Below are 13,299 nucleotides of genomic sequence, written 5' to 3'. Positions count from 1 at the left end.
GGTATGATCCAATGTATTATTATTATTATTAACGTTATTTTTCGTTCAAAATTATTATTCTTCAATAAATTTTCTATACTATTTATTATTTTTCATTTTTTCTTCAATTAAATTAAATTTCATTCTCCTTTTTTCTTTTGACAATTAATTAATTAATTAATTTTTTTCTAGTGAACTAGTTTTTACATTGGATTATTCCAGATTCATACAACTATATAAATTATTTGCACCATATATTGTATATATTCAAATTTCTATAAATTTTTACACCTTTTGTAATTTTCCTGAACTTTTATATGTGATTTTGTATATTTGTATTTTCTGTATCTCTGCTTTTCCATCTAGTTTGAATATTTGCCTTGCTTTTACAATGATGTCTGTTTTGTATTCATCCCCATGTGTCTCTACTTTGCTGGATAATTAAGCCAACCAATTGTCATACCGGTGTGTTTGCCGGATACCAGTATAAAAGTATGGGCCATGACGTATACCAAGTATCATGACTAAGGGTGCTTTGTCACCAGAAACGCGTTGATCTTGGATCTTGTTTTTATTCTTATTGCTTGCTGATGTTACGTCCTTCATCCTATATGATTTGAAGTGAATAAAGTTACGGATTTTTTTCACTATATCGTTGAGCTGGATCTCCTTCCTTTTCCTGTTTGTTCACGCCCTGACACAGCGGTTCCGTGCTCCGAGTTTCCAGGAATGTCGATTGTGGTGAGCTGGACTTTCTTTTGTTCTAAGTAATAACAATACAGTATGCAGTGAGCTCCCTCTAGTGGTGATAAGTATCTTATTTTATTGAGAAAAATGGGGCTGTGATTTCTATGTAATTCTATTAAGAATGTACAGTGCCTTGCGAAAGTATTCGGCTCCCTGGAACTTTTCAACCTTTTCCCACATATCATGCTTCAAACATAAACATAAAGAAGAATCAACATAAAGAAGAATCAACAACAAGTGGAACACAATTGTGAAGTTGAACGAAATTTATTGGTTATTTTAAATTTTTGTGGAAATTCAAAACCTGAAAAGTGGGGTGTGCAATATTATTTGGCCCCTTTAACTTAATACTTTGTTGCGCCACCTTTTGCTGCGATTACAGCTGCAAGTCGCTTGGGGTATGTCTCTATCAGTTTTGTACATCGAGAGACTGAAATTCTTGCCCATTCTTCGTTGGCAAACAGCTCGAGCTCAGTGAGGTTTGATGGAGATCGTTTGTGAACAGCAGTTTTCAGCTCTTTCCACAGATTCTTGATTGGATTGAGGTCTGGACACTGACTTGGCCATTCTAACACCTGGATACATTTATTTGTGAACCATTCCATTGTAGATTTTGCTTTGTTTGGGATCATTGTCTTGTTGGAAGACAAATCTCCGTCCCAGTCTCAGGTCTTTTGCAGACTCCCAACAGGTTTTCTTCAAGAATGGTCCTGTATTTGGCTCCATCATCTTTCCATCAATTTTAACCATCTTCCCTGTCCCTGCTGAAGAAAAGCAGGCCCAAACCATGATGCTGCCACCACCATGTTTGACAGTGGGGATGGTGTGTTCAGGGTGATGAGCTGTGTTGCCTTTACGCCAAACATATAGTTTGGCATTGTTGCCAAAAAGTTCGATTTTGGTTTCATCTGACCAGAGCACCTTCTTCCACATGTTTGGTGTGTCTCCCAAGTGGCTTGTTGCAAACTTTAAAAGACACTTTTTATGGATATCTTTGAGAAATGGCTTTCTTCTTGCCACTCTTCCATAAAGGCCAGATTTGTGCAGTGTACTGTTGTCCTATGGACAGACTGTCCCACCTCAGCTGTAGATCTCTGCAGTTTATCCAGAGTGATCATTGGCCTCTTGGCTGCATCTCTGATCAGTCTTCTTGTCTGAGATGAAAGTTTAGAGGGACGGCCGGGTCTTGGTAGATTTGCAGTGGTATGATACTCCTTCCATTTCAATATGATCGCTTGGGATGTGTAAAGTTTTGGAAATCATTTTGTATCCAAATCTGGCTTTAAACTTCACAACAGTATCACGGACCAGCCTGTTGTGTTCCTTGGTCTTCATGATGTTCTCTGTGCTTCAGACAGAACCCTGAGACTATCACAGAGCAGGTGCATTTATATGGAGACTTGATTACACACAGGTGGATTATATTTATCATCATTAGGCATTTAGGACAACAATGGATCATTCAGAGATCCACAATGAACTTCTGGAGCGAGTTTGCTGCACTGAAAGTAAAGGGGCCGAATAATATTGCACGCCCCACTTTTCAGTTTTTGAATTTCCACAAAAAATTAAAATAACCAATAAATTTCGTTCAACTTCACAATTGTGTTCTACTTGTTGATGATTCTTCACCAAAAATTAACATTTGGTATTGTTATGTTTGCAGCATACAGTCATGGCCAAAAATATTCACACCCCTGCAATTCTGTGGCGCAGTGGTTAGCACAGCAGCCTTGCAGCGCTGGAGTCCTGGGTTCAAATTCCACCAAGGACAACATCTGCAAAGAGTTTGTATGTTCTCTCCGTGTTTGCGTGGGTTTTCTCCGGGTTCTCCGGTTTCCTCCCACATTACAAAGACATACTGATAGGGAGTTTAGATTGTGAGCCCCAACGGGGACAGCAATGATAATGTGTGCAACCTGTAAAGCGCTGCGGAATATGTTAGCGCTATATAAAAATAAAGATTATTATTATTCTGTCAGATAATACTCAGTTTCTTTCTGAAAATGATTGTGAACACAAATTCTTTGGTATTATTATCTTCATTTAATTTGTCTTAAATGAAAAAACACAAAAGAGAATGAAGCAAAAAGCAAAACATTGATCATTTCACACAAAACTCCAAAAATGGGCCAGACAAAAGTATTGGCACCCTCAGCCTAATACTTGGTTGCACAACCTTTAGCCAAAATAACTGCGACCAACCGCTTCCAGTAACCATCAATGAGTTTCTTACAATGCTCTGCTGGAATTTTAGACCATTCTTCTTTGGCAAACTGCTCCAAGTCCCTGGTATTCGAAGGGTGCCTTCTCCAACATGCCATTTTTAGATCTCTCCACAGGTGTTCTATGGGATTCAGGTCTGGACTCATTGCTGGCCACCTTAGAAGTCTCCAGTGCTTTCTCTCAAACCATTTTCTAGTGTTTTCTGAAGTGTGTTTTGGGTCATTGTCCTGCTGGAAGACCCATGACCTCTGAGGGAGAAACAACTTTCTCACACTGAGCCCTACATTATGCTGCAAAATTTGTTTGTTGGTAGTCTTCAGACTTCATAATGCCATGCACACGGTCAAGCAGTCCAGTGCCAGAGGCAGCAAAGCAACCCCAAAACATCAGGGAACCTCCGCCATGTTTGACTGTAGGAACCGTGTTCTTTTCTTTGAATGCCTCTTTTTTTCCTCCTGTAAACTCAATGTTAATGCCTTTGCCCAAAAAGCTCTACTTTTGTCTCATCTGACCAGAGAACATTCTTCCAAAATGTTTTAGGCTTTTTCAGGTAAGTTTTGGCAAACTCCAGCCTGGCTTTTTTATGTCTCAGGGTAAGAAGTGGGGTCTTCCTGGGTCTCCTACCATACAGTCCCTTTTCATTCAGACGCCGACGGATAGTACGGGTTGACACTGTTGTACCCTCGGACTGCAGGGCAGCTTGAACTTGTTGGATGTTAGTCGAGGTTCTTTATCCAACATCCGCACAATCTTGCGTTGAAATTTTTCTTTTCCGTCCACATCTAGGGAGGTTAGCCACAGTGCCATGGGTTTTAAACTTCTTGATGACACTGCGCACGGTAGACACAGGAACATTCAGGTCTTTGGACATGGACTTGTAGCCTTGAGATTGCTCATGCTTCCTCACAATTTGGTTTCTCAAGTCCTCAGACAGTTCTTTGGTCTTCTTTCTTTTCTCCATGCTCAATGTGGTACACACAAGGACACAGGACAGAGGTTGAGTCAACTTTAATCCATGTCAACTGGCTGCAAGTGTGATTTAGTTATTGCCAACACCTGTTAGGTGCCACAGGTAAGTTACAGGTGCTGTTAATTACACAAATTATAGAAGCGTCACATGATTTTTCGAACAGTGCCAATACTTTTGTCCACACTGTTTGGTGTGGAATTATATCCAATTTGGCTTTAGGACAATTCTTTTTGTGTTTTTTCATTTAAGACAAATTAAATGAAGATAATAGTACCAAAGAATTTGTGTTTGCAATCATTTTCAGGAAGAAACTGAGAATTATCTGACAGAATTGCAGGGGTGTGAATACTTTTGGCCATGACTGTAATATGTGGGAAAAGGTTGAAAAGTTTCAGCGAGCCGAATACTTTCGCAAGGCACCATAAGTCATACAGAATATTGGACCTGAAACGTTAAATGTGAAAACTCTTCTTAAATGCTTATTGATTGGACACTAATTTAACATTTCCACTTTTTCTTTAACACAATCATGACCAAGCTGTTCTTGTCCCAAATGACTAAACATTTTATTAGTGATTATTTAATTCAATTTATTCTTAGTCTTCTAAAATAGATTTGTGCTGTTTTTTTAATACACTTTTTATTTTATTTATTTTTTTAAGGGCAGTCTGTACAAAAAATATTAAAGTGGTTTTTTTTCTCTAAAATGTATAATTCTTTTATTCTTATATTTCAAAATCAGATTGAAAAATGGCTTCTTTATTTTGTCAGTCATTTTTCTATATATATTATTTAAAAACCTTTTAAAAAAAAAAAATTGTGCAGCCACATACAAAAATAAAAGAATAAGCCCCACATGTAACTATGGAATACATTAAAAGTTCTACACCTTTTTTATAAATTAATGTCTACATTCTGTTTTTAAGTCCAGAATTCTGTGATGATTTTGTGACAATTTTTTAAAGGGTAATCTGCCAGCAGGATCAACCCCGTAAGCTGTCTATATGGGCATGTAGGTCATAGGAACCTGAATAAAATGATACCTTGATATCTGTGATCCAATGTCTTATTCAAGAGAAATCCATGTTTTTCCTAATATGTAAAAGAGGTGTTAAGATCTATGGGCCGGACATAGATCTCCCTGAGAATCTGTATTCAGAAATTATTTACCAGTGTGAGACATGTAGTTCAAGAGAGCAGACTGTCAGTTATTACATGTCCCACACTGGTAACCCAACTTTCATTTATAATAAGCTCTGGAGGCAGATTATCAGGGAGATCTATGTCCGGCCCATAGATCTTAACAGCTCATTTACATATTAAGAAAAACATGTATTTCTCTGGAATAAAATATCAGATCGTAGATATCAAGGTATCATTTTATTCACATTTCTATGACCTACATGGCCATATAGACGACTTGGGGGGGTGATACTACTGACAGATTCCCTAAGCTTTTCAAAATTGGTGGAGGATAATATTCCTGCTGAAGAACGCCACCACTAGAGGGCGCTAATTGCATACATATTTATGCAGCTAGCAATAGACTTGATCAAATCTGAATGTAATCAGTTCCTTAAAATAAAAGTGGTGGAGGCAGGGTGACAAATGTTGTGACAAGTGGTGATGAACATTTTAACCTTTGTGGTCTTATGACACCACTGGGGGTGGGATGGATTATGATTGTAGGACATGGATGTCCCCACTATGCAGTAATATTATATAACAGCGGGGTTCTCCTTGTTCTATTGTGTATTCAACTCTTTCCGAGAGATAAGTGCAATTGATGATTTCATTTAGGAGCAAATGTAACAACAAGAACCCAGATGGAGTGTTCCTTGGATCATCTTCTCTTCTTGCCACCAGATGAGAAGAACGGACAGCAAAGCCGACCGCCAGGAACCCCAACCCGTAGCTGCCAGAACTCGCGTCGCTCTGAGCCTGACATGGCAGAACACCACCGGAGAGGATCCTCCAAAGACAAGAAACTTTTGGCTTCCAATGGAACGCAAACACAGCCATGACCATGGAGAAACTATCATTGCCAGAGACGTATCTGGCGGAGCTATGAATGAACAACAATAACAAAAAAACAAAAACTGAACAAAAACAACGCAAGAGAACGCAGCGCCCTGAAGATGAGCGAAAACTCACATGGATCCGCTTACATAAATCAATAGGTACACAGACATATATCCTATCCCAGGTGTACACATGCTCCGGCGCGTGGCAGGATATACCGTTATGCATACCTTAAGGTTTGGCAGAAAACCATTTGTTACATACAGTACATGTACAAGTGCACGAACATACAGCGCGATGAGCACATACACCCCAGAAAAGAACAAAGCGACGGGAGTTAAAGATTGGCGTTACTGTGAAGATGTAAATATTTCCAAAAAATCAAAAATGACAAAAAAAAAACAAAACGAGCAAACTACAAATGGAATTCAAGAAAATAAAACCGCAAGGAAAACAAACAACAACAACAAAAATCTATGAAGAAACTGCAATTCTTCATGAATAAGTTTATTATTATTTTTAATATATTTATTTATTTATTTCATTGGAAATTGTCCGGGTGTGGGGCTCTTTCATTTCTACTTTTTGTCTTTTGTTTTTCCACTTTTTATTTCTCACGCCAAAAGACGTGCCCCCCAAACATAATTCTCATGAACTTTAATCAGAGTTTGCCGACTTTTCTAGCTCAGATTGTTTTCAGTACTGTTGTGGCTGCACCTGTACGCGGCGGCCATATCTCGACCATCCATGATGACCTTCGGCAGATGCGATTCCATTGTAGATTAGGAGAGTCGATTTCTATTAATGACGAGTCCTTTTGAACTTTACGATCAAAAGACTTGTGTCGAAAGCTAAACTGCATGTGCAAACCACATGTGCCATAGTGACAACACGCCGAACACAGGTTCAACCACTAACCGTTACCATAGCCGACCACGATAGAGAAGAACAGGTTTTGGTACCAGTTAGCAAGGCCATTAGACTGGAATTAGTTTTATGGTTGTTTTTTTAAAACCTTTTCTGCAAAGCTTAGTAGTACTACTAATTACAATTTGCCTCTATGTTTGCTATATTATCAGGGGTGCAAGCAAAATAATTCATTGAATTAAAGCTAGATTTCAGAAAAGGCTGCACATCTGTTACAGAAGCCCTTTTGTCGGCTGTTTTCCTCTATCCGATCAGCTGCTATAACATAATTACTATGGCAATAAGGCACCTCTAGATTGGGAAATCTCTATAAATCCCTATTGTGCCATATCATTGACATGTCACGGTATTCTCTCCGCTGTGACGCCATCCGTATTATTCATCGCGCCACTCTCTTTTAGTGTGGAAGTCACCTGGTTGCACCAATAATAAATATAGATATATTTATAAAAATATTTATGTATCTTTCTCTTAAGATCCCATATAACCAACAAAAAATGTTTTTTCCCCGTTGAGATAGTTGGGCTGACAATTGTATATTTTAAGAAAATGCTTTTTGTCTCTTTTATTAAAACTTCCTCATTACACTTGAAAGGGGTTGTTGTGCCCCTTACAATTTTTTTTTGTTTACCAAGATCTCATACAGTGGTTTCATGTAAGTTAGTAAAATCTATGTAAAAGCCTTTATTGGCTAACCAGAAAAATTCACTGTGTAACAAAAAAGATATCCGAAAATGGACTTGAAAAACTTTTGCTTTAGGAACATACACATTAATGTAAGAAAGGCAAATATCAACGCGTTTCAACCTTAAATTTTACTCATGGTTATATCAAGACCTTACGGTTGAAACGCGTTGGTTTTTGCTGCCTTTTTTTACGTCCACGTGTATGTTCCTTAAAAAAAAGAGTTAAACGTTTTTCAAGTTCATTTTCGGAATGCTGGATGTTCTTCTTATGTTCATTACCCACGTGCTTTTGTGTCCATGCAAGACCGGTGAGCTGGACTTTCACTTTATTTCTGAAAAAAATAAAGGTTTATTACTTTGTTATATCTCCCCATCCATCCATTACATGTACAAAGGTCTTGTTACACCTTTTAAAAGTTGTGGTCTTGTCTTATTCATTTGTTTGGAATCTCACCTGATGAAGGGGTCTCTGTACTTCAAAAGCAAATATTTTTTTCTGGTTAGCCAACAGGGCTATGACTCCTAAAATACTTCTCTTTTTTGCATAAAAGTATTTACATAGATTACAAAAAGCTTAGAATGGTGTACAGTAACAAACAGTCATACTCACTTCATCGATCCCCATGCCACTAATTTCCAAGTCCCTGACGGTCTCTGTATCTTGGCCTTTACTTATCCTTTTTTGATACCAAAATCTTACCCTTTCGCTGTTGACCTCAGTGATACTAAAACTTCATCACTGGAAGCTGGGATACAGAGACCGGGGAGGGATCCAGGAAGCATCTTCATATTTGTAGGCTGGGATACAGAGACCGGTGAGGGATCCAGAAAGCATCTTCATAATTGTAGGCTGGGGTTCAGAGACCGGTGAGGGATCCAGGAAGAAACTTCATAATTGTAGGCCAGGATACAAAGACTGGTGAGGGATCCAGAAAGTAACTTCATAATTGGAGACGGGGATACAGAGACCGGTGAGGGATCCAGGACCCAATTGATAATTGTAGGCTGGGATACAGAGACTGGTGAGGGATTCAGGAAGCAACTTCATAATTGAGTAACACTTGAGTAGCTGGGAATTGGTAAAATGAGCATTACTCAGCATTGCTAAAAATAATGGGACTGGATAACCCCATTAAATTGACACTACTCAAAATTTAAAGGGTCAACAAGAACGGATGCAAAGAGCTGGAAGGAAAACAGCTATTGTAAGTGGTGGTCTATTAAGCTTGTAATAATCAGCAGATCAGATAAGAAAACCATGAATACTTTGATATGATTGTTGATATTCCTGGTCATTACCTGAATATGGGATGTACGGTTCTCTTCTCTTTGGGCCTCAAAGTCCTCATGATGCATTGTCTTTGTAAACATTCTCCATTGTCTCTTATTACCTGATGTATTTTATATTTTGGAAAACATTATGCAATCTCTACCAAGTCAATGGGGTCAGATCTCTTTAGACGACTAACATACATAATGCATCATTCTCTTTTGGATTAACCGGAAGATTAAAAAAGGACAAAGAAACCTATTTTACACTTGTCTATTCTATTTCAAGGTTATGTCTTGACACAGAGAGAAGCCATCCTGAGCGGCTCGTAGTCGCCCGCTTCTTGTCTATGCCTTTTAAATCAGTATTGCATTGCATTAACATCCAATATAGGACCAGGGTTCTTCATGGAAAATGGTCAACAAATTTGGATACCAAAACCTGACGTGCTTTCAAGGCTCATCAATGTTCTCAGTCTGTAACAGAAATAGGCAATTTGCATGTATATATATATAAATATGATTTTTTTTTTATGTCTGGATGATTTTGTCATACTTTGGCCCAAACATTGTCCTTCCAAAGAGTTTTTCTCATCATGAAGCCAATTGCTTTGGATGGAAGGATGAAATATTGTAACATACTTTGAATTATATGCAGAATTTATGTGATATTTTCCCCAAAGTCAGAATTTTCTATAAAGTCCTTAATGTAAAAAAACAATCTTCACACACGACTTTTTATTGAAGCCAGTTGCACCTGCTGTAGGAAAGAAATAGAGGGACACTGGGATTTTTTTTTTCTTAAAAACACATTTAAGCTCACGGGAAGGAAATTTCAATGAAAACTTGAAAATCTGAAGATGAACGGAGAGTACAAGTCAAAGATTTACGGGATGTAATTTACGTTAAATGGTAAGATAATTTCTGTGGAAGGCAAATGCCATTAATAAGGCCTAATCTACACAGTTTAAAATTGACTTCTCAAGCCATAAATTTTACAGATCCAGCTAAAAACACTTCCGGGCAGCGGGACCAATCTATTCTGAAGATGAGCTGCTCAGTAATAGTAAAATATATTGTAAGATTCCTCCAGTACGATGCCGACGGTATCAGTCATAGGACATGTTTGTAGGATTAGCATTTCCCTCAAAATTGTAGTGTGCAGACCCAAACATGTGAAAAAATATATAAATATTCATAGCAATTAAGAATACTTTTTAGCTACATTAACGGTGTTGTCCAGCCATGAATTGTTCTAAAATGTTAGAAAAAAAGAGACATACCGTACTGCAGCTTCGGCTCTGAGGTTTCCCGGTCCCCCCCCGGTCTCTATAGTTCCAGCTGTAGAAATGACGTCCTGACACAGGCATTTAACCACTTTGAGGAGTCACTGCTGCTGACTGCAGCAGTTACACGTCCATGCAGAGACTTTTATATTGAAATAGGAAATACAGAAATTGGCAGTGGACCAGAAACAGAGCAGTCCCCAATCGTTAAAAGGAACATTTTATGTCCCCAAAAACGATTATCCTGCAGATATAGAATTAATCTGGAGGTTAATAGTGTTACAAAGCTGTCCTTAGTAAAAGCGTGGCTATTGGGAAAAAATTAACTTTATTCCTCCCGCTGGCTTTCAGTCATAGAGGCGTGACCGGAACAGCTACGGTCACGGCTCACAATGCTATAAGCACGCCCTGGCACTTTGATTGACAGCTGGCTCTGCAGCTTGCTTACAGCCACCTGGGTATGCGTATGCTTACACCCACCTCTTGCTGAGTAGACAGTAGCCTTTCCGGGCAAGCCTCTAGGACTGAAAGCCGGCGGATCACAGAAAGAATAAAGTTAATTTTGATGCTTGCAGTAAGGCGATGGACAGCTTTGTTATGCTATTAACCTGCAATTTAACCTCATAGATGTAGGTTCATAGCGTTTGTGGACATGGCAGGTTCCTTTTAAAGTAGGTGTGATTTATTCTGTTATTTTATACCATTCTAAAGAAGTTCTCAAAAATTTATTGGTTAGACAACCCCTTTCAGATATGACATAACATCTCATGTGAGAGGATGTCATCATTGGGAGTTTGTACGCTGTGGCCTACACTGGATGCTTGAGTAATGGGGAAATAGCTTCCACCCAAAGCCGTGTCCTTTCATCCTCTGAGCTGGAGACCAGTAGGGTATGCTCAGATGATAATTTCACTTACATTTCCTCATGTACTCCACTCTGAAATCCACTTCTGACAATTTTAATGTGAAATCTGTGTTACTTGCAGAAGTATACATGCCGATTTGAAAATGCATGTCCAACAAAACTAAAAAAGTGACGGGTCACTAATCCAAACAGCTTTTTCACAGATAATCCAGCAGAATGCCACATGTGGATTAGCTGCACTAAATGGGTCCAAATGCAGATCGGTGGCAGAAATTCAAGTTCCTGTCACAAATCTCTGTTGGATTTTTCCATTTTGAATAAGAGATTAACATTTCTACAAGAATTTGTAGACATCTACCCTTTACTAAAACGGGACTGCATGGGCATGCATGTTATAGTGCCAGTGTGGAGAATGGGAGACTTCCAACTCCCATGGAAACCTTTCCAAATGACAGTATGAAGTTGTACACTGCCTGGAAAAGCACGGAGTCCGAATACTTGTACTGATCAATAAGGAGACAAAATATCTTGAATTACATCTCACATATCTTCGTGACATTTTATATTTTTCCTTAAAATAATGGTATTAATCGGGGATTATAGAGGCGCTTTCCCTTATTTCATGTCAGAAATCTAAATGAAGAAAATTGTGGTCAATTTTTTCGTTGCGTAATTTCACTAGTTTAGTTTAGTTTATTGCTCATCTTTGCTTAACCGTTTTGGATGCTCAACTAGCGTTTTACTTAATAACCAGATCTCATACATTCTTCATATTTAGGAATTCACTAACTCTAGAGAAAGCTACTGTCTATGTAGCTGCCATCTTCAGAAATATAGAGTAAATGCCGAGGCCATTTGGTTTACAGTCCACATATCAAGATTTAAGTGTCAATGGTGCCTTGTTTAGAACAGATCTCCATAACCCATGGTTCTTCTGTTGTGAAACTGCAATGCTTCTTCATCATGAGAAATATTTTGGCCCTTAGCTTCCAATCTGTGATATGCAATGAATCTAGTTTCCAAGAATTTCTAGCCATCGCTGTTGAAAGCCTGGAGAACCCAAAGTTGTAACATATCTGGTAGGACCCGGAAGGTGGTAGGACAAACCAGCATCATTCTTAACATGAAGACAATTTGGCACATACGTTGTCTTCTCCATACTCTCAGCATTCACCTTCATTCTACCAAACAACTACTTCATATGCCTACTCTTACATTATTTAATATTAATTTATATCCATAGTCTTCTAAATTGCAACACATATGTAAAGGTGTCCTTTCAAACCAGCATGATGTGCTTGCGAGAGGAAAAAAAATAGCAGAATACCAAAGTTATTTTTTTTTACGCAGCTTTCCTTGTTCATTAAATATTCTCCTTAGTTCATGGAGCTTGACATAACGAAAACGATGCACTTAATGTAACTTTACCACTCATCTTCCTCCATCACATTTCCACCATTTAGCTCTTATAGTCCTAATTAATTTATATAAAGTTTGGGGATCGGGTGGGAATGCAGAACCATGTTTTACCTGTGTCCTATGTGGAAATGTATGCCAAACTGGACATTGTAATGTATTAACCTCCAATGGTTGGAGCTTTCGAGGTTAATGCAGCCTAGGTAGATAATTTGTTATTGGCGAGGACCACAACGCATGCTGGCGTGCACATTATTCCAGATCTAATGTATGTAAATGTTCCATTATCCCTACTTTCTGTCTTCCACCCCAGACTAGGAAATCTCGGTTGAATATTCAGAATGTGTTTTCTAAGAGAAGACAATGTAGATCTTCTCCCACAACATACCTTTTCTTCTTCTTCCGCCTTTACTGTTCTATTATGTTAATTCTCACTTCTGTTTTACAGCCTCCACCCCTTTGGATTTCACTTGATTGTTTCTGTTTCATTTTAACCTGTATTTTCTTTTTGGTTTTCGTTTTAAGTTAAAAAATGCTCTAAAAAAAAAAAACAATTACAAATCGTAAAAATATAAACAAAAATGGTTTCCTGGTACTTTTTTGTTAACAAATGAAATATTTGCGGGAATTGGGAGAAGGCAAAACCATCATCTGCTTTATATGTTACGTCCTTAAGTAGAATTCCTAATAACGGTGTGTCAAGAAGTTCTGGTATAAAAATCTTCTTAACAAAAATGTAATTGTGCCGGCGGCTAAATGAGAAAAGTCTCTACCAGACATTTCGCCCATGGTAGCAAAGAATCATTGATAGTGAAACACGGTCATATTTCACGTGAAGGGACAATTGGAATCTCCTATACACACTGGGGTCGATTCTTCATTTGCGATCTATTGAAGTCACTTTTC

General features: G+C 38.3%; 1 protein-coding gene across 5 annotated transcripts in view; it reads left to right on the top strand.

Moving 5' to 3' along the window:
* LOC143770189 (serine/threonine-protein kinase BRSK2-like) overlaps positions 1–12,968 on the top strand; it is a 370,111-nt gene extending 357,143 nt beyond the window's left edge. For 3 of the 5 annotated variants that reach the window (XM_077259558.1, XM_077259561.1, XM_077259560.1), the window contains one exon: positions 5,789–12,968. In XM_077259558.1, coding sequence (XP_077115673.1) covers positions 5,789–5,946 — 158 coding nt within the window. In that variant the 3' untranslated portion in view covers positions 5,947–12,968. Of the gene's footprint in view, positions 1–5,722 lie in introns of all 5 variants that reach the window. The other 2 variants (XM_077259557.1, XM_077259559.1) reach the window with 1 other exon arrangement.
* The last annotated feature ends 331 nt before the right edge of the window (positions 12,969–13,299 follow it).

Source organism: Ranitomeya variabilis, chromosome 4 (assembly GCF_051348905.1).
Source record: "Ranitomeya variabilis isolate aRanVar5 chromosome 4, aRanVar5.hap1, whole genome shotgun sequence".
NCBI classification, from domain to species: domain Eukaryota; kingdom Metazoa; phylum Chordata; class Amphibia; order Anura; family Dendrobatidae; genus Ranitomeya; species Ranitomeya variabilis.
This window is presented reverse-complemented; position numbering and strand designations above follow the sequence as displayed.